At 38.5% G+C, this 22,814-nt stretch overlaps 4 protein-coding genes across 4 annotated transcripts; 2 read left to right on the top strand and 2 right to left on the bottom strand.

The window, feature by feature from the left end:
• The first annotated feature begins 3,708 nt into the window (after positions 1–3,708).
• LOC103977598 (uncharacterized) lies at positions 3,709–5,471 on the top strand. The gene is made up of 5 exons (XM_009393161.3): positions 3,709–3,876; positions 3,967–4,142; positions 4,228–4,306; positions 4,691–4,897; positions 4,957–5,471. Exons 1-5 carry the CDS (start codon positions 3,804–3,806, stop codon positions 5,241–5,243), a joined length of 822 nt encoding a protein of 273 aa, XP_009391436.2. The 5' UTR covers positions 3,709–3,803; the 3' UTR covers positions 5,244–5,471.
• Positions 5,472–7,047: 1,576 nt separating this feature from the next.
• LOC103977597 (non-functional NADPH-dependent codeinone reductase 2) lies at positions 7,048–9,735 on the bottom strand. The gene is made up of 4 exons (XM_009393160.3): positions 9,278–9,735; positions 8,874–9,117; positions 8,614–8,793; positions 7,048–7,576 (listed from the first exon to the last, which is right to left on the bottom strand). The coding sequence occupies exons 1-4, from the start codon at positions 9,607–9,609 to the stop codon at positions 7,352–7,354; spliced, it is 981 nt and encodes a 326-aa protein (XP_009391435.2). The 5' UTR covers positions 9,610–9,735; the 3' UTR covers positions 7,048–7,351.
• Positions 9,736–15,317: 5,582 nt separating this feature from the next.
• Positions 15,318–17,824, bottom strand: LOC135632888 (non-functional NADPH-dependent codeinone reductase 2-like). Its single transcript, XM_065141738.1, has 4 exons — positions 17,462–17,824; positions 17,058–17,301; positions 16,797–16,976; positions 15,318–15,813 (listed from the first exon to the last, which is right to left on the bottom strand). Exons 1-4 carry the CDS (start codon positions 17,791–17,793, stop codon positions 15,589–15,591), a joined length of 981 nt encoding a protein of 326 aa, XP_064997810.1. The 5' UTR covers positions 17,794–17,824; the 3' UTR covers positions 15,318–15,588.
• Positions 17,825–18,282: 458 nt separating this feature from the next.
• On the top strand, positions 18,283–22,205 carry LOC135633372 (uncharacterized). Its single transcript, XM_065142753.1, has 6 exons — positions 18,283–18,424; positions 20,427–20,472; positions 20,583–20,662; positions 20,755–20,888; positions 20,988–21,069; positions 21,913–22,205. The coding sequence occupies exons 2-6, from the start codon at positions 20,439–20,441 to the stop codon at positions 22,024–22,026; spliced, it is 444 nt and encodes a 147-aa protein (XP_064998825.1). The 5' UTR covers positions 18,283–18,424; positions 20,427–20,438; the 3' UTR covers positions 22,027–22,205.
• The last annotated feature ends 609 nt before the right edge of the window (positions 22,206–22,814 follow it).

The raw sequence follows: 22,814 nt of genomic DNA, 5'->3' as shown, positions 1-22,814 counted from the left end.
CAATTTTCTTCATGCAGAAATGAGATGTGCGTATGGAAATTTAGTGAGAGAAATAGAAGGGGAGAGATAACTTGACTGCTATCACTGGGACTCACCTTTGCTTCCGATGACATCTTTTGTGGAGAACAAACCAAGATATGTAGAGGATTGGCATATAATGGTGCAAGTAAGTGAATTTTTATTGAATCTTCGATAAGTATATACAGGCATAGGTACACGTTTTAGATAATATGTTGTCTAATGTATGTCAACATTATGTATTCACATTAATTATATTCACTTTGTGTCCATGTCATATAAGGTAGATATAGATATGTTGATTGCTAGTAGAAAATCTCCAAGTTGTAATAGTTGGTAGGGAAATATTATCTCAATCAATTAGGAGAATCATTCATTTAATTTGTTATTTTGTTCATGCTCCATTTAATTTGGAGCATGAATGTTTAGGATGTCCGTCCAACTTGTATTAATGAATGAAATCCATAGGAATGTCTTTTAAAGTGGCTTAGTGAAAACATCTATAATTTGAGTATATGACAAAATGAAGATAGTAGTACGTGGATGATGGAAATAATTAGAACCATACGTGGATACTCCGCTTTGCATGCCTTGGCGGCCTCAATGGCGCCCTCACCCCTCCTCCTCCTTCTTGGGTTCTGCCGTCTTCTTCTCTGGTTCTTTTGCGCACTAGTGTGTTACCTTAACATTCTCACCACATCCACGAGGTCGACGTTTCCGGTGACAGTGAGCTTCTTGTTCTTCAAGTCCGCCGTTATGCACAAAGGATTTGTACGATCGAATTCGTAGCTCTCCAAAGGTTGAGCGAAAGATAGAGATAGCTTTTACCTTTAAAGCTGGAAACAGCTTCCATTGCCCTTCTCTTATCCTGGCCATCATGGACGTCCACTTTCACCACAACTTTCTGCATGAAGAAATGAGATCTACATACGGATATTAAGGGAGACAGAAGCAGAATGTTAGCATTGGAGCTCACTTTCGCTTCGACTGACATCTTTATTAGTGACAGCAGTTGAGTGGTGAGATGGAGAATCGTCGATCTATGAGCTGTTGACGCAGAGCCCAGATTTATAGTGGTGTGAGCAGTGGAGTCTTTCTCTCTCATTCACAATGATTGCTGTACGACTGCAGATTCCATTGTTCTTCGACATCTAGAGAAAACGATCTCGGTCATGAACCTTATGACTCGTAACTCGTTCCTTAGGGAAGTGTTATTCACAGTACTGGTGGATTTAGTGAAAGCTTTAGTTGGATTACTGCTTTGATATATAGAAAAGAATGTGCGGCTATAATGGAGAATTGTTCTCTTCTGTCGCTCTCTCACAATATCTCTACTATCTTTAAAGCCGATCGTTTAAAAGAGTGATGAGGATGACCTGATTTGCTCCGAGCCCGAAATGGATGAAGGTCAACTCCGATCTAAGCCAGTGCTTGGAGAAGACAGGTGTCGGATTTTGTTGGTCCTTCCATATCTAAGTTTGTGGAACTCAAAGGTGGAGAGAGTCTAAGAGAGAAGCAAAAAGAACCTTCTTTTTAGAGTTAAAAATATATATAGATGATAGGGTGCCAATACAACTCTTTATTTCAGGTTAGATAAAGTGCATTTATGTTAGATTGGTTATCGTAAACAAATCTTACTTTTTCTTGAGATCAGTAATCAAACAAAACCTACTTTGCATTATGATGAACATGCCAAATGCATTAAATCATGAACTTTTATCGTGTTGCTGTTGTCTCCAGCCTTCTAATCTCCATTCCCAGCATCTGCAACTCGGAACACTACTCTGCCTTTGCAGAACGATTCAGAAACAACACCATATCAAGACGAGAACATCACGTGAGCCGGGGACTGCGTTTTCCTTGACTCAGCAGCTACCTTGTCCTGGAAAATGTTGCTGCAGAAACATCAACAGCAAATCTGCACTGCTGCCTCCAGTCAAAAGATGAACCAAAAAAGAGAGGCTGAGGAGCTCTGTCCTCCTACGCGTCGAGCGAAAGTTCTCCCTGGGTCTGCCTCCAATGGCTCTGCGAGCACAGTGGCAGAGTACTTCTACCGACGTCGGAAGCCTTGTCCACTACGGCTTCGTCTTCTTTTGACGTTTGTCCAGCTCAAAGTTCTCGGGGGTTTCAACGAGTAGGCCCTCTCGCAGCTCAGTGTGGATGCTTCGGACGTATCATTGGAGATGATTGTGTCGGCCTTTCTGTGTTTCGCCAGCGAACTGCATACTGTTTTGGCCCCCACGAACGTTAATGGCCGAATCCTTCCTCCTCAGGGATGAAGACACTTAACACTATATATATGACTTAAGCCATTGAAAAGATGAAGCCGTGGTTTGCTTTCTGCGCTTTATCTCCCATCGAAGCACGATAGCGTAAAGCGCCATCTCGCCGCTGGATAGGAAGAGAATAAAGGCCACGGGGCCCATCCAATTTGGAGTCGTAGGGATTCGTGCCTAGCGCGAATCACGAGGCTTCCGGAACGCTTTAGCCACGTGGTCTTGGCCGTACTTACCCTACGATTAGGTGGTGGACGGACGAGTGGCAAAGGGGGACAGGTGGCTCCCACCACCACCGCCATCACCGCCTCCGCCGGTTCCTCGTCCCCTCCGGCTCTGTTCTCCGCCATGGATGGGCGAGACTGCGCCGGGTGACAAAAGTGAAAATGGAAGAGGAAGATGGCTTTTAGGACCACCTGAGACTGTGAGGATGATGATCTTTTGGTGGCCAATCTCTCGTGGTCCCTGCTTCTGCTGTACTTGGCTGGAACCGTGGCAGCCGTTTGATTTCGGAGCCCTTTTGCTTTCTGGCGTTGCCTTAAAAGAGCAGCAGCATCCTCCCATCGGACGGTCGAGATCGTCTTACCGCTGACGTGGTCGCCTGACCCTACCCACGTCTCTAACCGTGTGATGGTTGGCTAACTCTGTGGGTCCGCCCTCTGTGCCCGTTCGCTTCTTGCTCAGGATTGAAGGGTAACAAACGTCTTAACTCGGTACCAAAACGCGAATCAAGAGCACCCACTTTTGCGCACCACGTATGCACACGCCAACTGGACGCAACGCCGTTGTCACGCTGACATCAGCACAAGCAAGCCAAATTTAATCATGTGCTCTGGAAATAATTTTGGAAATTATAAATTATTTACAAAAATATTAATTAATTATAAGCTTAAACCACATGATTATTTTGGGCCAATCATGAGTAACGGAGTAATAGCAATAGTCTCAGAATGATTCGTGGAGGTCATTGCTTAGCTCATATTTCAGATATAATCCTCAATAATAGATGTAACTACTAATTCAAAATGTGTTGACTTATGTGTCAAATCACAACAATTCCAGCTCAGTGTTACCTGTTTGAAACTTCAATCAATTTTTGGTATTTATTATGTGGAGCCCCTCCTCTGGGATTTCAGATCATATGATTCCTATCCGTAAATTTAGTTCCTCACCAAACCCATGCAACGTAGTTAATTGTTCCACAGGACTCAGCAATAGCTTTTCCACAGCATGAACCAAAGAATAGAGAGAGAGAGAGAGAGAGAGAGCGAGAGGAAGAGAGAGATCAACGTAGCGAATCACGAGAAAGAGACGAAACCCGCACCACCTTTCATTTGGGTTGGTCGCTTTGAAGATTATGTTTCACCTTTTCCCTTTCCCTCGTCCATTGACTGGCTGCTCCTCGCCGTCCAAGTCGGCAGCTCCTTTTCCCAAAAGCCTCCTACTTATAAGAGCAAACATCTCGCTGTGAAAGAAAGCAGGCAGCGGCACACTTGGTCTCGAGAGGTGATGGCCTTGGAGAACCATTTTCCATTCCCCTACCAACCCTCCTTGGATTGGGATCCACAATTCATGCCTTTAGGTAATCCAGTAACACACTTTCTTCTTCGATTTGTTTCTGTCAATTACACTGGCCTTGTCTTCTCATGTCTTTGGGTGATACAATCATCAGCTTTGGAGCCTCCCATGTCGTCGCAGACCTCGACCGGCTACTTGCAAGATGCAGTGGCAGAGTGGACCGACCAGTGCAAGCGGAGACGAGTAGCTTCGTCCCCAACTCATGATTCGACAGCCACGACCGATGAGCTCCAAGATCTTCTTCAAGCATACTTCAATTATATATGCATGGTGCTTGATGCGAAGTGCACTGCTGCTATTTAAACTCCCGTAGTCAACCACTTATCTTTTCTCCTTCCATCTTCTTTTCTGGTAGGGGTTTTGGGGTTCAAACTGTTATGGAGATCCCACGCATGATTTGAACTGCATGCTGCAAGATAATACTATCGTCCCAGGTAAGATCGAGTGTTAAATGCATTCTTCTCCTGCATCACAAAGGTGATTCTGTCACATAAGCCCACTTATCACAAAGGCCATAATGAAGTGATTTAATACGGAGCTTACAGAAGGCTGGCTACCGTCCCCATGTCATGCGCATGGATAGGAGTCGTCCGCTATCTTATTCTTATTGTCTTGCTTGGCTGATAGTGTACGCCCTTCCGGTTCGCCAAATAGTTTAGCTTGGCACGCACATCTACGTGTATCTACTTCTCCTATTTTAGTGCTGGTGCTGTAAAGTGGACGAGATGATCAGACCAACAATCTAATGACTAAAGACAATAGGATGATATTTTTGATGAACCATCTTCTTGACTTGGTTTGGTTCAATATTCGTGAAGATGATGATGACCCACTGAACGTGATGCTGAAGGCCAAAACACAAATGACCGAGACACAACTCACACGAGAGCCACTCGCCTCTTCCTCCGCCTCCTCCCATGAGGAGCTGCTGTCCTCCACAGAACCACATGGAAAGGATCTCCATCAGCCAAGAGACGAAAAACCTTCTCTTCCGACACCTAAAGATAAACCGCTTGCCATAAGAGGTTAGTGTGCTCTTGTTCTCCTTTCGTTGCACAGGATCTGATTCTTGTGCTGGTTTTAGAATGTGGCATGAGGCAATTCAAGAAGAACAAGGCCAAGGTGATCGTGGTGCACCCCTTCGCTGTCGTGAAGCCCGGGGGAGTGGAGGGGGAAGTCACGCTCGAAGACGTCAATGCGAGGGTTCTAATGCGCCCGAGACGGCCTGTCCGCCACCCGGTGGGGGAGTACGCACACGGTCCTTGTGTGTCGCCGGACGGCCCTGGCCTTTCCGGGAAGGCGGTTGTAAGCCTCACAAGGATCCAAACACAAGGGAGGGGCACAATAACCATTGTAAGAACAAAAGGATGAAGTCCCGTTGACCACTGCATCCATCATCATAATGATTGTATATGCGTAGGTTAATTGTTCTCGTAATGTAGCAGTAGTTTTCCAGTGCAAGGCAACATATACATGATCAGCTCAGCGTATGCATTTGTCTCCAATCTACTGCTTTTGACCTAAGAAGAAGCTGACAGCTCAATGTCTTTTGAATTCATATATGCATCTGTGCATCCATGTAAAGATGGGCGTTTACCAGTTACTGTTCGCTACGGTGTCTGAATCCTTTTTTTCATGAGATGTGAAATGAGCTGTTCTTGCTATTTACCTTTTCTTTCGACTAGAATATGGATCAAAGTTTCAAACGGTAATAAAATGCATGAAGTATTAGAACATCGACGGAATGCCTTTTCCTCGACTACTGAACAGTCAGTCTTATCCATGAGAAGGTGTGGCAGAGAGAAACACAAGATCCAGAAGATCTTGATGTGAGCCCTGTCGGCTGATTCGTGTGAAAGTGTACTTTGTTGACTCTTCAAACTCATCACAGGTGCTGCAATGAAACAAAACCAAATCTGACCTAATATGATTTAGTTGAACCTAATTCGAAGAGAAAAATGAATTCAAATGTCAGCTCCGGCCTATGTGGGCCAAATGCAGGTTGAAAAAGCTACATAAGAGCTTGACTAAACAACAAACAACAATTGGTCAGGACAAAGGAGAGATGGAAGACATCAAATTTGGTTCCTGTCTTCCTCCCCAAAGTCAAGCTGGTTGATTTGAGCAAAGTTTTCCCAGAGTGGATCGCATGAACTGGTTTCTGGAGACTCACACCAACTTGACCCACAAGTCTTGTATCATCTGTTGTGTGGAAGGTGTTGGCCATTTCATGAGAAGAAATTTATATTGTTTTGCTGAAAAAAGCAAAATAACTGAATTTTTCTAACACTTATATGGGCTAAAAATATCTTATGTAAGAACTATGAGAATATGAATTTGAAGTTTTCATGACTTCCAAACCATTTTATCAGCATTTGATATCATTTGAAGTAAAAAATTTGAACTTTTCAAGCTTTAACATTTAAATAGGATTTAAAATTTATTCTTATGAAAGGAGTTTATGACATACAAGAGGATTTGGATGCTAAGACTCTTTCTGATATCTGCCACAATCTTCCAGTATTCTATATAGAATGGTTAAGAACCTGATTAGGCTGCTAATTTTGTTTAAGACTGGACATGTGTGGAAACAATTTCTTGTGCTTTGATGTTCTGGTTTTGTAGAGCAGAACAATATGGCTTCTTCCATCACTGCTTCTTGGGAGGCTTAATTTGAACAATTTGTATGTGATTTTAGAACTGCAAACAGCTCCAATATGATGATCAAATGTTCTTGATTGATTTATTCGACATATTGCCTCCTTTCTACTTGTTTCATTTTTCTGGTAATTTTTTCGTGCAACTCAAATTCATCTCCTTGAGTATAGCTTGTGTCTCGAATATTAACTACAATTTGTTTTTCTAGTTCTAGGTTAATATAGAAATTTTAAGATGATGCTAGATCATGCGACAAAGGTCAACTTGGATGTAATTTTCTTTGGATCCTAATAAAGTAATCATCCCAAAAAAGTTATTACAAGGGAAAAAGAGTTGCTCTTACAATTATATTTGAGAGTAGGATGGTTTTCAAATTTTTTTCCTTTTTCTTGAATAGTATTCTTTGAAAAAGACATTAAAAAAAATTCGTTTGGAAAATGCAAAAGATATAAATAAATGTTTTCTGGTTGAAGGGTCAGAATACAACCACAATTATAAAGAAAACTTGCACCAAATATATTCCGTATCTCAATCTATCACTACTTTTATTAGTAAAAATACTTGTTCATATGATTCCTTTATCCAACACAACATAACACAAGCATCCCAAAAACAAGAAACAGAAAAGGGAAAACATAAGCATTGGATTGTCACTAAATCCAAAAGATCAACTAACTGCATACAGCCCAAACACAAACAGGGAGAGATAACAAATGCAAATCCCTGCACCAGATCTTTATTCATCTTAAGATGTAGTAACTATTAATTTATAGTAGATAAGTACTGTAGTAGTTTTTAAAGATCTAACAGCACCAATTCCATTATTCTTCAACGACCTCATCTTCATCAGGTAGCTTAGAAGCCGCTTCCGGTGAGAGCATTGAACGCACGGTGTTTCTCTTGAATTGTGGGAGTTGGCTGATTTTGTGTTTGTCTTCATCGCTCAACTCCCAATCAAAAATTTTCATGTTCTCCTCGATTCTCTCCTTGTTCAAGGTCTTTACGATCATACTCGCTCCTTGCTCATAAACCCATCTCAAGGATACCTGAAAACAGAAACCATCAAGCTGCAGTTCATAACTAGATTAACACAGTCTGTTGATGCATTATGATTGAAATTCTACTGGACCTCTCATTCTACAATGCATGTCATACAGCTAATCTTCCACTAAAACTGACATGCAGCGAAAAAATAAAAGAGAAAAAAAAATTAACAAAACAAGCGATGTCGTCGAATAAGTTGGTTTGATTTTTTTGTTCTTTTCTGAGAGATATTTGTTTTTGTCTAATTGAGATTTCACATGACTGAAAGAATAAAGAAACTCTTCAGTTTGCAATGATTTGATGGACTTGTCTACACCATTCCTAATTCCTTTCAGATGTGAGTTTTAATACCACACAGATCAGCTGGTTGCCTTTTTGATATTCTATAAACTGAAACAAATCAAAATTTCTACCACTAGTTTATAATTCTCGTTTCCTTGATAATTCTAGCCCAAAGTAATCTGATTTGTTTCGTAAGAGATTAAAATTGAGTAACACTTGACCACAAATAGTTTGTGGTGATCAATCAAGTTAATGAAAGGTTCTCCAATATGTCATAATATCATGCTCATTTACAAGATAAGGTTCACTCTAATTGTTAGTACATACAACAAACATTACATGAGATAAATAACTTTTGAACTCTAAATCAGTGCCATATGTTATCTAGCATCAAAAACATGAATTAAGCATGAAGGCGTCAGAATTTGATTCTACTATGTAATCAAGTTCAAGTGATCCTTTTTTTTTTAGCAGAGAATAGAAATATAAGCCCTAATGTTGATTTCCTTTTCAAATGTTTAACTAGTGGTTCGAAATTTTATCAAAAAGACAAAAGGGAGCAAATGATTTGGGATCATATTGTTTTCTTATCATGACAACCATCCAACTTAATTTCAAGAACAATTTTTTAATTTTATTCTAGTGAAATGATAGCTGGACTTGGAAATTACATCTGTTATCATGACCGACTTGAATAATCCTATACCAGTATTGATTTAATCTACTAACAGGATGAAGTAGTTCTTAAGAGAGCAACCTGAGCCACAGTCTTTCCTTTAGCCTCGGCTATATCTTTAAGCACTTGGGACTCCATCACTAAGTTCTTGCCCATGAACATATCTTGGCCTCCTAAAGGAGAATAGGCAATGACATGAACACCCTTTTCCTTGCAGAACTCCCTCAGCTTCTTCTGCTGCCAGGTTGGATTCATCTCCACCTGCAAAATCGTCCCTTTTCACTATGACTCACACAAAACATCCAACAATAATCATGGAAGGTAAAAAGAAATCAGACTACCTGGACAGCAGCAGGAGGTACTTTAGCATATCGGAGCAGCTCTGCAAGCTTCCATGTGGTGAAGTTGCTAACACCAATGTGCTTAGCCAACCCCAACCTGTGGCATTCCTCCATGCCTTCCCAAACAGACTTCAAGTCGAAGGGGAGAATGTGGTGGCTCTCTATAGGAGGATAGGATTCTCCAGCCTTCAATCTCATGGGCCAATGTATGAGGTAGAGATCAAGGTAATCCAATTTGAGATTCCTAACACCAAAAGGAAAAATTCGATACGCTTTCAGAAGCTCCAATTACAGAGATCAAATCACAAAATTATGACAGGAAATCAATGTTAATCCCCGTAATTTGCATCAACTCGAAGCAGAAGAAAGCAGTAAAAGAGGAGCATGAAGCTATTCTTCTTCACCTGAGAGACTCGCGGATGGCGGGGACGACCAGGTCACGGTGAGCGTCGGCGCACCAGATCTTGGAGGTGATGAAGAGCTCGGAACGGGAGTGGATGAGGCCGGCCTGCAAGGCCTCGGCGATGGCCTCGCCGAGAACGTCCTCGGACTGGTAGATGGCGGCGGTGTCAAAGTGGCGGTACCCGAGCTCGATGGCGCGGAGGATGGCGTGCTTGGTGGCGGGGCGCTGCTCGAGGGCGAAGCGGTCCAACCCGGTGCCCATGCCTAGCACGGGGATCGCCCGGGCGCCTGTGGCGGGAGAGGTGGAGCTCAGGACGACCTCCGGAATAGCCATGGCTCAGTGGTAGCGAATGGTTGCCCATCCAGCGGCGAAGCTCCTTTATGTAAGCGCAAATCATGGTCAATCCATTCGGTAAGCGCTAACCGCTGGCGGCGGCTTGGAATTCCAACGATCTTCTCCCATGCGTCCTTCGGAGCGGCCATCCAAAGCCGTCGGTGTTGGCCCGGAACCTGCTTCTAGAAGATCGTACGGTCTCTGTTAACCAGATCGACAATTTACGAACCTAATTCTCGTGTCCGGTTTATGTTTGATTCGACCAACTTCTACGCTCAGGCCCGACATATGCGGTTCGATTTATTTAGCCACAAAGCCAATCGGGTCGGATTTTTCCAAATTATTAGTCGGATCCGATTGGACGGATGGTTGAGCCGTAACTGTTTCTAGTGGACGGTTGAGAGTTATAATTGGAGAATTCCTTTACAAGTACTGTTTGAGAGGATCCTCATCCCAAACCAAAACCTCAGGCTTCCGTCACCCCTCTCGCACCGCCGGCACCTCCGACCTCATCCTGTTTGGCCTCCCTCGGTGGTATCGTTCTCGCCTTTCGACCATTGCAATGGTGATCTACCTAACACAATATCATCTACATAAAAGATTAAAATAATAAATTTATTTTTATTAATTTTAAAATATATATACAAATCAATAATATTTTTATTAAATTCGAAAGATATATTAATATCATAAAATTTTATATACTATTGTTTGAAAAGTTTGCTTAAAGTCATAATTAAATTTCTTAACTCTGCAAACCAAATATTTATTTTTTCTTTTTTTGTGAACCCTTGTTTCATATAGATTTCATCCAAATTCTTATTAAAAAAAATATTTTCATATCTATTTGACATAACCCATATTTTAAAAAAATTTTAAAAAACTTGTTATAGATATTGTCTTCTTTTAAAATAAAATTTTTGATCATGTTTTATATCATTCGATATTATCTTTTAAATCAAGTTTAATCTTACAGAATTAAATATAATCGATTCTTTTATAATTATTAAAAATTTAATGATATCCCAAATAATATTTAAGTCTATCAATTTTAACTCTTTTTCATTATATCGTATCATTTCTTAGAATCTCTACTCTTTATAGTATATGAAAATGATGATAATTTTTTATTCATATATCATAATCTGATATATATATATATATATACCATATCTTGGCATGTCTTTTTTCTATTTAAGATTTTCTTAAAGGTGTCATTTGTGGTTGATCTTTTCATCAAGTTCATTGATGCTATTATGTTGTTCGTTTTCTTTTATTTGTTTAGTAATTTAATGACTAACATTTTCATATGAAATGATAAAAGAAGTATCAATTAATATCTTCTCATTATTAAATCTTTGAGTTTTTCACTTATATTGAATTCATGATTAAAAAAAAATTAACGGACTCAACTATTCTCAATCTATAGTTAGGATAATAAAATTTATATTATTTAGAATTTTTAGATAATCAAAAAAATATTTAGAAATATTTCTTAGATCTATTTTTTTTTCATATGGGTCAAAGATTCTTATTTCTATTTCATAACCCCAAATATGTAAATGTCTTAAGCTAAGTTTTCTATAAATCAATAGAGTTGATAGAATTGACCTACCAAGGATATTATTCAAGAGATATATAATATTTTTAAGAGTTTCATCCTACTTTGAATCAAGTACTTGAAAACTCATTAACTCCTAAACATATCTTATCATTATGCTTTTTAGTAATACTATTGTGTTGTGGCACTCTTAGAAATAAATATTGAGCATAAATATCTTGATTTTCTAAAAATTTAACTAATAGATAATAATTTTGATTTGACTCATCATATTTAATATAAAATTCATCACTCCCATCAAATCTAATTATTTTAACCTTTTTTATTTAATTATCTGTTAACTTTATTTATATATACATAAAAGTGTAAGAGATTTTACATGAAATAAATATATATTATCATATTTCAATAGGTCATCTATAAAAATGATAAAATATTATCCATAAAATAGGATACATGAAGTGGTTCATAAATGTAAGTATATATAATCTTAAAAGTTCTTGAAACTTCGAGTATTTAATATCTAGAATTTCTTAAAATTATATAAAAATTCATAATCAATTTTTATTACATTATAAATATACTAAGTTTATCAACACCAAAATAAGACATATCCTAACAAATCTAAATAAGAAAACCAAATATCTAGAATTATAAAATATAACATAAATCGTCAAGATCTATTAAATAAATCATATCTAATAAGTGTTAGTGATAAGTACATATTATTATCACTTTCACTTTAAGAGAATTGATTATAACAATGAATCTTATGTGTTCTTTCGATTTTTGAGTTAAAACGAGGGTTGCACTGGAGCATGAGAATTAATCCACTAAGTATTAGAAGAGACTCATATAACTAACGTTTGATTCGAGACATACAAAATATATTTCATTTTTTTTTTATCTAAATATTATTGTACGAAAGTAGCATTTGTTAGTTATAGATGTCCTACAAATCAATCACGTGAGTCATGACACTTGTGACATGCTGCGACAATCTCTTTGCTTATTATTACTGATATTTTTTCATATTATATATTATTTGAATATATACTATGATATCTTTGGATCTGTGCAATGAAAATCGAATCATGATGAGATAATGATAATGAAATCGATTCACTTTTAAATATAGATCCTAAATAATCTCGGCCATAGGAAACTCAAGAGGGACATCGAGATAACCAAACAGACTAGTGTGCTATATACTCGTTCATATGATAGAGGTGGATATTCTCACAATCACCCGGATACTAGAGGTACAATGCAAGTGCTCATTGGAGAATGAGTTCACTGATTGATTCACTTATAGAATACTAGATAGTTAATGATGCCCGATGTAAGAGAACGATTACATAGTCCAAATTGTATGTCTGATCCTTAGACTTGAGACACTGAATATGTCTTGTATGAGTACTCTATTCTTTGATGCTGAATTTATAGATTTACAAGTTCTAGATCTGGTATAGTTGGTTATCGGGAATGACAACCAATTTTTGCGAAGGCAAATGAGTATCAACAAAGGATCATCCACTCTCGGTATCACGAGAGAAATATCCCATGAGTACTCGCTCAAATAAAATCCATAGCTAGGATCACTCAGATTGAGAGAGGGGTTCTCTGGAAGAATCTGATTAGAGTGAAACTCGGATAGGATTCCGTATGGGCCTAACGTTACCATGCCCAATATACGATATCTACGATATTAGATGAATGATGGACTATAAATATATGATAGCCAAGGATAGAAATATCCGATGGATTAGATCCCTAATATCTTCTAGGGACTATGGCGTAGTAGCTTAGTGCTAGTCATAGGTGTCATACAAGTCAATCACGTAAGTGATGACACGTGTAATATGACATAAAGTCTTTTTGCTTATTATTATTCTAGTATTTTTTAACTTTATATTGTTTATTATATGTATATATTATAATGTCTATCGATTTATGAAATGAGAAATAGATCGTGATGAGATCACGATAATGAGACCAATTCGCCTTTAAACACAAACCCTAAATAATTTTGGTCATAGGTTACTCGAGAGGGACATCGAGATAACTAGACAGACTAGTATATTGTATACTTATTCATATAATGGAGGCAATTGGTCTCATAGTTGCTCACGTGAGGACACTAGAGATATAGCGCATGTGCTCATTTGAGAATAAGTTCACTGATTGATCTACTCACATGATGCTGGATAGTTGATGATACTTATTGTTAGACAATGATTCTATCGTCATAGTGGTGTATCTAGTCCTTAGACTTGAGACACCAAGGATATCCTGTATGAGTACTCCTTGGTACTAGACTTATAGGCCTAGAAGTTTCAAATCTAGCACAGATGGTCATCAGGAGTGACAGCCAACCTTACATGAGTTATTGAGTGTCGATAGAGGATCATTCGCTTTCGGTATCATGAGAGGAATATCCCATGTATTTTTGCTCAAACAAATCTGTTGAAAAATCTGGAGTGACATCATATATACATCGGAAGAATAGAAAATAAAAATCCTAGAACTCCTACAGAAAAATATTTCTTATCATCATGCAAAAGTTAGTGCGCAAAAACCCGTGAAACCGAAAAACCACGCATAAGAGAATTACGTAGGGAGATTGTATATCCATGAATTCCTACATATCTATGGGATTATATTGAGTTCAAATGCCCTCCTCTCTAGTGGTGATCCATATGGTAGGGGCTGCGAAGATGCTCCTCAAGTCGTTGCCCAAAACTCCTCATCATGCTCACCACGCAATTAAGAATGAGTTGCCCCTTCTACCTGTCCACACGCCCCAAATAGGGGTTGCAATATATGGAGGAGAAGGAGAGAGAGGAGAATAGGAGGTGGCAGCTAAAAAGAACCTAGCACATTGCCCTTTAGTTCTCTCCTATTTATAGAGGTCCTTTGTCAATTTAACTATAATGGATCCTGTCATATTTGGTACTGGATCTCTATCCAATTACCCAAGTCTTTTAGATTAGTGGGTCTCTGCCCAATAATCTCTTATTGGCTCTTATTGAATTTTATTCATAGGATTCAATAATTCATGGGCTTATTGGATATCCAATAAAATAAGAGCTCCAGCGGATATATCATATTTGAACCTCTACTTGTCGCAATATATACCATATGTATGTGATTCTCTAGGCCCAATATCAAGCTAGTAATGAGTCTTGTTCTAATCGGATTCTCCTAGAGAACTCTTTCTCTCTCAATCCGAATGACCTTGACCAGGGATTTGTTTGAGCAAGGACACAAAGGAATTCCTCTCATGACACCGAGAGTAGATGATTTTCTATTGATATTCAATAGCTCTCGTAAGATTGATTATCACTCCCGATGACCAGTAGTATTAGATCTGAAACTTCCAGACCTATAAGTTCGTTATGAAAAAGTGGGATACTCATATAGGACATTTTTTATGTTAAGTCTAAGGATCACATGCATCATCGAGACTATAAAATCGCTATACGACAATAACAGATCATCAATCATTCAATACTCTTAACTGATTAGGATTCTGTATATAGCTGACATCCACAACAATCTTTCGGTATTCTGTATATAGTAGTTTAGAATCTGATTAGGCTGCTAATATCGTTAGACTTTAAGATTGGACACGTGCGGAAACAATTTCTTGTGCTCTGATGTATTATTTTGTATTCATTTTGAGCTTCAAATTTGGAGGTGGTTTGGTTTTGTAGAGCAGAACAATATGGCTTCTTCCATCACTGCTTCTTGGGAGGCTTAATTTGAACAATTTGTATGTGATTTTAGAACTGCAAACAGCTCCAATATGATGATCAAATGTTCTTGTTTGACTTATTCAATATATTGCTCCTTTTCTACTTGGTTCATTTTCCTGTTTTTTCTTTCAACTCAAATTCATCTCCTTGAGTGTAGCTTTGTATCTCGAAGATTAATTGCAATTTTTTTTCTTGTTCTAGGTTAATATAGAAATTTTAAGGGGTTTAGACCATCATCATGATGCAAGATTATGATGTAATTTTTTTTTGGAACCGTATAGTGTAATCATCCAAAATAATTTATTCCAATAGAAAAAGAACTGCTCTTACAATTTTTTTTCCTTTTTCTTGAACAGTATTTTTGAAAAAAAAATATATTGGACCAAATATATTCCATATCTCAATCTTTCACCACTTTTATTAATAAAAATACTTCTTCATCATAACACAAGTATCCTAAAAACAAGAAAAGAAAAGGAAAAACATAAGCATTGGATTGTCGCTAAATCCATAGATCAACTCACTGCATACAGCCCGAACACAAACAGGTAGAGATATAGTAGCTATTAATTCCTGCACCAGATCTGTATTCATCAAATATCATAGATGTAGTGGTTAAGTACTGAAATCGTCTTAAGAGATCTAATAGCACCAACTCCTTTATTCTTCAACGACCTCATCTTCATCAGGTAGCTGGGAAGCCGCTTCTGTTGAGAGCATTGCACGCAGTGTGACTCTCTTGCACTGGGGGAGTTGACTAATTTTGTGTTTGTCTTCTTCGCTCAACTCCCAATCAAAAATTTTCATGTTCTCCTCGATTCTCTCCTTGTTCAAGGTCTTTACGATCATACTCGCTCCTTGCTCATAAACCCATCTCAAGGATACCTGAAAACAGAACCATCAAGCTCAAGTTCATAGCTAGATTAACACAGTCTGTTGATGCACTATGATTTAAATTCTACGGGGCCTCTCATTCTACAATGCATATCATACAGCTAATCTGACACAAAATCTGACATGCAGCAAAAAAAATAAAAGAGGAAAAAAGATAAACAAAACAAGCGGTATCGTCGAATAAGTTGGTTTGATTTTTTTTTTTTTTCTTTTCTGAGGAAAGTTTGTTTTTGTCTAATTGAGATCGAAAGAACAAAGAAAATCTTAAGTTGCAATGATTTGATGGACACCATTCCCCATTCCTTTCAGATGCGAGTTTTAGTACCACACAGGTCAGCTGGTTACCACTAGTTTATAATTCTCTTGTTTCCAATGATCATTGTAGCCCAAAGTGTTTTGATCTGTTTCGTAAGAGATTAAAAATAGTAACATTTGACCACCTACAGTTTCTGGTGATCAATCAAGTTAATGAAAGGTTCTCCGATATGTCATAATATCATGCTCATTTACAAGATAAAGTTCAATCTAATTGTTAGTACATACAACAAACATTACATCAGATGAATAACTTTTGAACTCTAAATCAGTGCCATATGTTATCTAGCATCAAAAACTTGAATTAAGCATGAAGGCATCAGGAATTGATTCTACTATGTAATCAAGTTCAAGTGATCCTTTTTTTTTTAGCAGATAATAGAAATATAAGCCCTAATGTTGATTTCCTTTTCAAATGTTTAACTAGTGGTTCGAAATTTTATCAAAAAGACAAAAGGGAGCAAATGATTTGGGATCATATTGTTTTCTTATCATGACAACCATCCAACTTAATTTCAAGAACAATTTTTTAATTTTATTCTAGTGAAATAATAGCTGAACTTGGAAATTACATCTGTTATCATGACCTGACTTGAATAATCCTATACCAGTATTGATTTAATCTACTAACAGGATGAAGTAGTTCTTAAGAGAGCAACCTGAGCCACAGTCTTTCCTTTTGCCTCGGCTATATCTTTAAGCACTTGGGACTCCATCACTAAGTTCTTGCCCATGAACATATCTTGGCCTCCTAAAGGAGAATAGGCAATGACATGAACACCCTTTTCCTTGCAGAACTCCCTCAGCTTCTTCTGCTGCCAGGTTGGATTCATCTCCACCTGCAAAATCGTCCCTTTTCACTATGACTCACACAGAACATCCAACAATAATCATGGAAAGGTAAAGGGAAATCAGACTACCTGGACAGCAGCAGGAGGTACTTTAGCATATCGGAGCAGCTCTGCAAGCTTCCATGTGGTGAAGTTGCTAACACCAATGTGCTTAGCCAACCCCAACCTGTGGCATTCCTCCATGCCTTCCCAAACAGACTTCAAGTCGAAGGGGAGAATGTGGTGGCTCTCTATAGGAGGATAGGATTCTCCAGCCTTCAATCTCATGGGCCAATGTATGAGGTAGAGATCAAGGTAATCCAATTTGAGATTCCTAACACCAAGAGGAAAAATTCGATACGCTTTCAGAAGCTCCAATTACAGAGATCAAATCACAAAATTATGACAGGAAATCAATGTTAATCCCCGTAATTTGCATCAACTCGAAGCAGAAGAAAGCAGTAAAAGAGGAGCATGAAGCTATTCTTCTTCACCTGAGAGACTCGCGGATGGCGGGGACGACCAGGTCACGGTGAGCGTCGGCGCACCAGATCTTGGAGGTGATGAAGAGCTCGGCACGGGAGTGGATGAGGCCGGCCTGCAAGGCCTCGGCGATGGCCTCGCCGAGAACGTCCTCGGACTGATAGATGGCGGCGGTGTCGAAGTGGCGGTACCCGAGCTCGATGGCGCGGAGGATGGCGTGCTTGGTGGCGGGGCGCTGCTCGGGGGTGAAGTGGACCAACCCGGTGCCCATGCCCAGCACGGGGATCGCCCGGGAGCGTGTGGCGGGAGCGGTGGAGCTCAGGACGACTTCCGGAATAGCCATGGCTCAGAGGTGGCGAATGGTTCCCAGTTCAGTGGCGATGTTCGCATATGTAAACGCATAACATGGTCAATCCATTACGTAAGCGCTGAGCACAGGCGGCGGCATGGAATTCCAACGCATCCTCCCACGTGGCCTTCTCATCAGTCATTCGAGTCCAACAACCTCGGCGGTTTGACTGGTTACTACTTGAAGACCTTCTTCATACTCTGGTAGTCTTTCATGTTGCCACGGAACCTGCTTCTAGAAGATCTGACGGTCTCTGTTAACCAGATCGACAACTGACGAACCTAATAGTGGTGTCCGGTTTATGTTTGGTTCGACCAATTTCTCCCCTCAGGCCGGACATAAGTTCGAGCTTATGCGGTTCGATTTATTTAGCCACAAAGCCAATCGGGTCGGATTGTTTCAAATTATTAGTCGGATCCTCTTGGGCGGATGGTTGAGCGGCAACTGCTTCTAGTGGACGGTTGAGATTTGTAATTGGAGAATTCTTTTACAAGTACTGTTTGAGAGGATCCGCATCCCAAACCTAAACCTCACTGTTGCTCCCCGGGCGTCCCGTAACTCCCCTTGCCTCTCTCTCGCGCCGGCGGCGGCGGCTCCGACCTTGTCCTCTTGGCGCCCGCCGGAGGTAACGTTCTCTCCTTTCGGCTATCCGAACACTTTGGTTCCTTGGCTTCTGAAACATCCAGGTGACTTTCTTCGTTATTGCGCATCTCATGGTGATTAATATTTGGTGGAATGAATCTCAATTTATGTTCAGCTAATCGATTTGCATGTATGGAATCGGATTCCTGGAACGCTTTTCTTTAATTTGGTTCTAGAAAATAACCTTGCTTCTTGTGTTTTCCGGGAAAGTCTTCCCTATTCCTTTTACATCAGAAAGAAGCAAAAGTTAGCTGAGGTTTATGTTTGATATGATAATTGACTTACATTTGTTAGGTGTTTTTTAGATGATTGCATTTGGGACACTGTTTTTTGGCAAAATTGAAAAAATAGAAATTAAAGAAATTAAGGAACTGGAACTAAACATTGTCATTTTTCTTTCATATAGCCAATCTTACATTTGGTTTCTACAACAAGCACATAAATATTCTGCAGTCAAAGGCTTTTAATTTGTTGGAGAATTGGATAGAGGTAGACATAACATTAACTAAAGGCATGATTTATGGTTAGATCAATGTTTTATGCTTTGGTCATTTAGTCTTTTTCATTCTTGTACAAAATAATTAGTAAGCAGAATTAAATGCAAGAATAGAAACCATAGAGCTTGTGCACATTTCATCTCCCTATTAGAGATGCTGTTAAGTTGATTATAGATTATAGGTGATATGCCTCTAAGGTAAAACACCATTGGAGTAAATTATTGAAGTCCAGATTTCTATTGTATCATGTCAAGCACCATTGTACCATCCATTTCATTATGATGACACCACAAGGGTGTAAGTTCTTATGACCAACATAGATAAGAAAGTCTTGTAGTTGTATTAAAACTGTTCACTGTTGTATTAAAACTTAGATATAAAAAATAAAAAATAAAGGATGAAACACAGGGATCATTCCATAATGTCAAATGCAAATGATATAACAATAAACAATTAACACAAAGACACATCTTATTTAGGATAATGCGAAGTAGCAACTAGTAATAAGTGATTGATTACAGAATTGAAAGGGAAGGGGTTACATACTTAATCTAGCTTATTTGAATGTGATGGCTACCAATCTCTTGTAAGTGATGCTATTAAAATTTTCAGAATTTTGGAGATTAGTAATTCATATATGGGTAAATGCTTGCTTATTTGCTTTGCATATTCAATTAGTTGGTCAGCATAAGGTTCTGTTTCTGTACTTAAATTTAGTTGTGGCATTTTTGAATAAGCATGTACAGCTTATTTATCTGTTTGATGTTTCCTCTTTCCCTTTTTGTTGGTTGGCGAAATCCACAAAATATCATGCAAATTATCATAATTGTGAGATGGATGATTATGATAGATCTCCTCTTTTATAATTTTTTTGAATTAATAATTTATTTTTTCTTCAAAAGGTAAGTTATTGTTTTGCATCATTTTGTTGATAGTGATACTTGGTCGCTATGACACTTTCTTCATTTTGATGTCTTAATGTGCATGAAAGCTGAAATTGACCATGATTTTTTGTTATCATTAGCTGCTAAGTTTAGGGGGGAAAATGATCCATTTTGAACTGCCGATGCCCCTACAGTACATATTTCATCAGAACTGTGGCACTGCTGGATCTTGGTGTTCAGTGGAAATTCTTTATTAGTCTTCTCTCCACCGTTGACAACTGACAGCATAAATCATATCTGCTGAATGACTGAACACCTAGTAGTATCATAAAAGACTTAGGTGCAGGTGCACCACAAAACGTAATAAAAGTTGCGCTACTGTTATACAAAAGGTTCACAGGCTACATCTATTCGAAATGTGTGTTTTTGTCTGTTCCCTCAATTAAAAACACTTGTTCATATAAAACATTTCCAGCTGTACCAACCTGCCTTATTCTCTTTGGTATAATCTTGTCCTGCTGTTTTTTATAAATGATAAGCATTTCAGTATCCTGCTTTGGTAAATATGAAATTTCCTAATTCTTATTGTTGTCATTGTGTATAGCTTAACAAGAAGATGGCAGTTGCTAGTGTCATGGCTTCTTGTTCAGGTTTTAATCCTTCCTCCCCTTTTCCCATATTATTTCTGCAACACATATATACACATATTTGTATCTCTATATAATTTGACCACCGTAAAAAGCTAACATTTCCCTTCTAGGTTCACTTTTGTTCATGCCTCATATGATATCAATTCCTTCTCACTGGCGGCCCTGCAAGTCCAAAATTTGCCATGTTAAGGTCTTTCCAAAACCATCATTTGGTCAATAATATTTTTAGCTTTATGTTTTTCATTGTGAAGAGTTGAAGAACAGTATTCTCTCTTTATATAGATTCCAGGAAGTTGCATTCAACGGCCAATTTCATATTTTAGGCCCATATGTGCATCAATAAGAAGTAATGACCATTATGGAGATGGATTTGATAGAGAACCATTTTGGTTGAGTGTGGTAAAGGGTGTTGCAATGTATGTGATATTTTTCACTATTAGAGCATAATTTACTATGTGTTCATGATCAATTATCAAGGCTTTGCAAATGAATGCGCACCCTTCTTATCCATGCAGGTGTTTGAAATCCTTGGCAGTCTTCTTGGCTGAGCAGCCTAGTCAGTTGAAGTACATTGAATGGCCAGGATTCCAGAACACGGTATGTATACCTGACAAGTAGGAGAAAGAAACAAGTCTTCTTGGTCACTTCATTTCTTTTCTAACTGATATTGTTTGCACTGTTAGCTGTACAATTGAGACATCATTAGGCATGTTTCCACTTTACTATCTAAGTTTGTTCTGTCTAAATGAACAGGGGTACCAAAATTCTAGGGACATTTGTTGCCTTGTATCATACCTGACCTTTTAATGTTTTGAAAGCTGATCTATATAGCTCCATTAGGGGTGTCTCACCCAAGTCACGTCACTTACCACACAGGGCCTATGGGTTTTGACCGCACATTGTGTGTATGTTGCATCTAATGTTTTTCTGCATAAACATGTTAGATTAGGAGGTCAGTAGAGTGTGTCAGTGGACCGTGTTAGTCCAATATGATTCCACTACACAATTGACCTCAATGAGGAATATATTGTTGCAGCATATGTGGAATAGAATCTTTATTTGTAGGGGTAAGGCTAAGCACTCTTCATACACTGCTTGGCAGGAGCCTCTTGGTAGTCCAAATCTAAGACTCAGAATGTCAAGAATAACCTCCCAGGAAGGCATAAAATGAATTAATATTCAGTAATCATAGTTGTATAGTTTGGGTTACTATTTTAGGTGTTCAAAGTAAGAATTAAAATCTAGTAGTTACATGTATTCCTGACTTTCCACATGGTGTAATGTGCATCTATTTCTGATTTTTATATGCAAGGATCATTTGCCATAAAACTGTCCATTTTTTTAATGCTTGCTTATAGTTTTTCAGTTGTCATGGTTTTTGGTATAGAAACAATTATTATTTCTAAATTTTATTCTTCTTTTGTTTATTTCATTTTGCAGTTGAGGACATCTACCCTTACCCTTGTTCTTGTGGCCTTGCTCATTGTTGCTTTGTCTTCTATCGACGCATGTCTCTGCTATATATTGGCGTTGCTGCTCAGAAAAACTGCTTAGTTACATGTATGTGTTAAGTCGTAACTCTTCTGGTCCTTTGTCATTGACCTTCTTTTGTATGTTTCTCATTAGTTTGCGTGTAGAAAGACCCATGCAAATATCACCAGCAAAGCTGTTACTCGGATCATATAGTGCTTTTGCCACTTACGAGACTACTTCAAAGATTGGATTATAGTTCAGATTGGGTTCTCTGATGAACAACTGCATTTGATTAATCCTACCACAGATCTGTTGTATTACCTGGAGAAATAGTGAACACTCCACATGTTCAAATCAATCAAAATGTAATTTATTTGTATAACATCTATAATCTTTGCATGTTGCAGGGCCTCTGATCCAGATTTTATGGGCTCTCAGATTCTAACGTTATATTTTAGATTCAGTTAACCTAGGAGTCTATTATAGGGCTTCTCAATGTTGCACTTCTTTGATGATGGATTGCAGGGGAAGCCCTTGGCAGCATTCCAAATTGAATCAGGAGCACGAAATGAGCAAAAAACTGGGCTCGACTAAAGGATCAATCCAGCAGGGGTGCCTTTTCCTTATTTGATCTCTCTTCACCGTCAAAAAAGAATGTAAACAAATTGTAGTAGGATGAACATTAGCTATTGGCTTAATTGCATCATGTTGAGGTGTCAATTTTCTTGGCTATGCTCTTCTTTGGATGGTGCAGTGCTGTTGAAATACCCACATTTTGTTTCCTTCCTATCGTCATGTGATATTAATGCTAGTAAGTATTCCTTGTGTAGTTTTGATGACCATATCTTTAAGGTTTGGTAGATCTTTAA

The sequence above is a fragment of the Musa acuminata genome, chromosome BXJ3-3 (assembly GCF_036884655.1).
Source record: "Musa acuminata AAA Group cultivar baxijiao chromosome BXJ3-3, Cavendish_Baxijiao_AAA, whole genome shotgun sequence".
In the NCBI taxonomy this organism is placed as follows: domain Eukaryota; kingdom Viridiplantae; phylum Streptophyta; class Magnoliopsida; order Zingiberales; family Musaceae; genus Musa; species Musa acuminata.
The sequence above is the reverse complement of the archived record's forward strand: the minus strand, read 5'-3'. Positions and strand labels throughout refer to the sequence as shown.

What these genes read in the sequence shown, in the direction of transcription:
- LOC103977597 (XM_009393160.3), bottom strand. Translation starts at nt 9,609, where the DNA reads ATGGCTATTCCGGAGGTCGTCCTGAGCTCCACCTCTCCCGCCACAGGC. An exon ending in GCCATCCGCGAGTCTCTCAG is followed by an intron (nt 9,118 to 9,277) that starts GTGAAGAAGAAT and finishes TTTTGGTGTTAG; the next exon opens with GAATCTCAAATTGGATTACC. An exon ending in TACCTCCTGCTGCTGTCCAG is followed by an intron (nt 8,794 to 8,873) that starts GTAGTCTGATTT and finishes ACGATTTTGCAG; the next exon opens with GTGGAGATGAATCCAACCTG.
- LOC135632888 (XM_065141738.1), bottom strand. Translation starts at nt 17,793, where the DNA reads ATGGCTATTCCGGAAGTCGTCCTGAGCTCCACCGCTCCCGCCACACGC. An exon ending in GCCATCCGCGAGTCTCTCAG is followed by an intron (nt 17,302 to 17,461) that starts GTGAAGAAGAAT and finishes TCTTGGTGTTAG; the next exon opens with GAATCTCAAATTGGATTACC. An exon ending in TACCTCCTGCTGCTGTCCAG is followed by an intron (nt 16,977 to 17,057) that starts GTAGTCTGATTT and finishes ACGATTTTGCAG; the next exon opens with GTGGAGATGAATCCAACCTG.
- LOC103977598 (XM_009393161.3), top strand. Translation starts at nt 3,804, where the DNA reads ATGGCCTTGGAGAACCATTTTCCATTCCCCTACCAACCCTCCTTGGAT. An exon ending in AGATAATACTATCGTCCCAG is followed by an intron (nt 4,307 to 4,690) that starts GTAAGATCGAGT and finishes ATATTCGTGAAG; the next exon opens with ATGATGATGACCCACTGAAC. An exon ending in TAAACCGCTTGCCATAAGAG is followed by an intron (nt 4,898 to 4,956) that starts GTTAGTGTGCTC and finishes TGCTGGTTTTAG; the next exon opens with AATGTGGCATGAGGCAATTC.
- LOC135633372 (XM_065142753.1), top strand. Translation starts at nt 20,439, where the DNA reads ATGGCAGTTGCTAGTGTCATGGCTTCTTGTTCAG. An exon ending in GTGGTAAAGGGTGTTGCAAT is followed by an intron (nt 20,889 to 20,987) that starts GTATGTGATATT and finishes TTATCCATGCAG; the next exon opens with GTGTTTGAAATCCTTGGCAG. An exon ending in GGCCAGGATTCCAGAACACG is followed by an intron (nt 21,070 to 21,912) that starts GTATGTATACCT and finishes TTCATTTTGCAG; the next exon opens with TTGAGGACATCTACCCTTAC.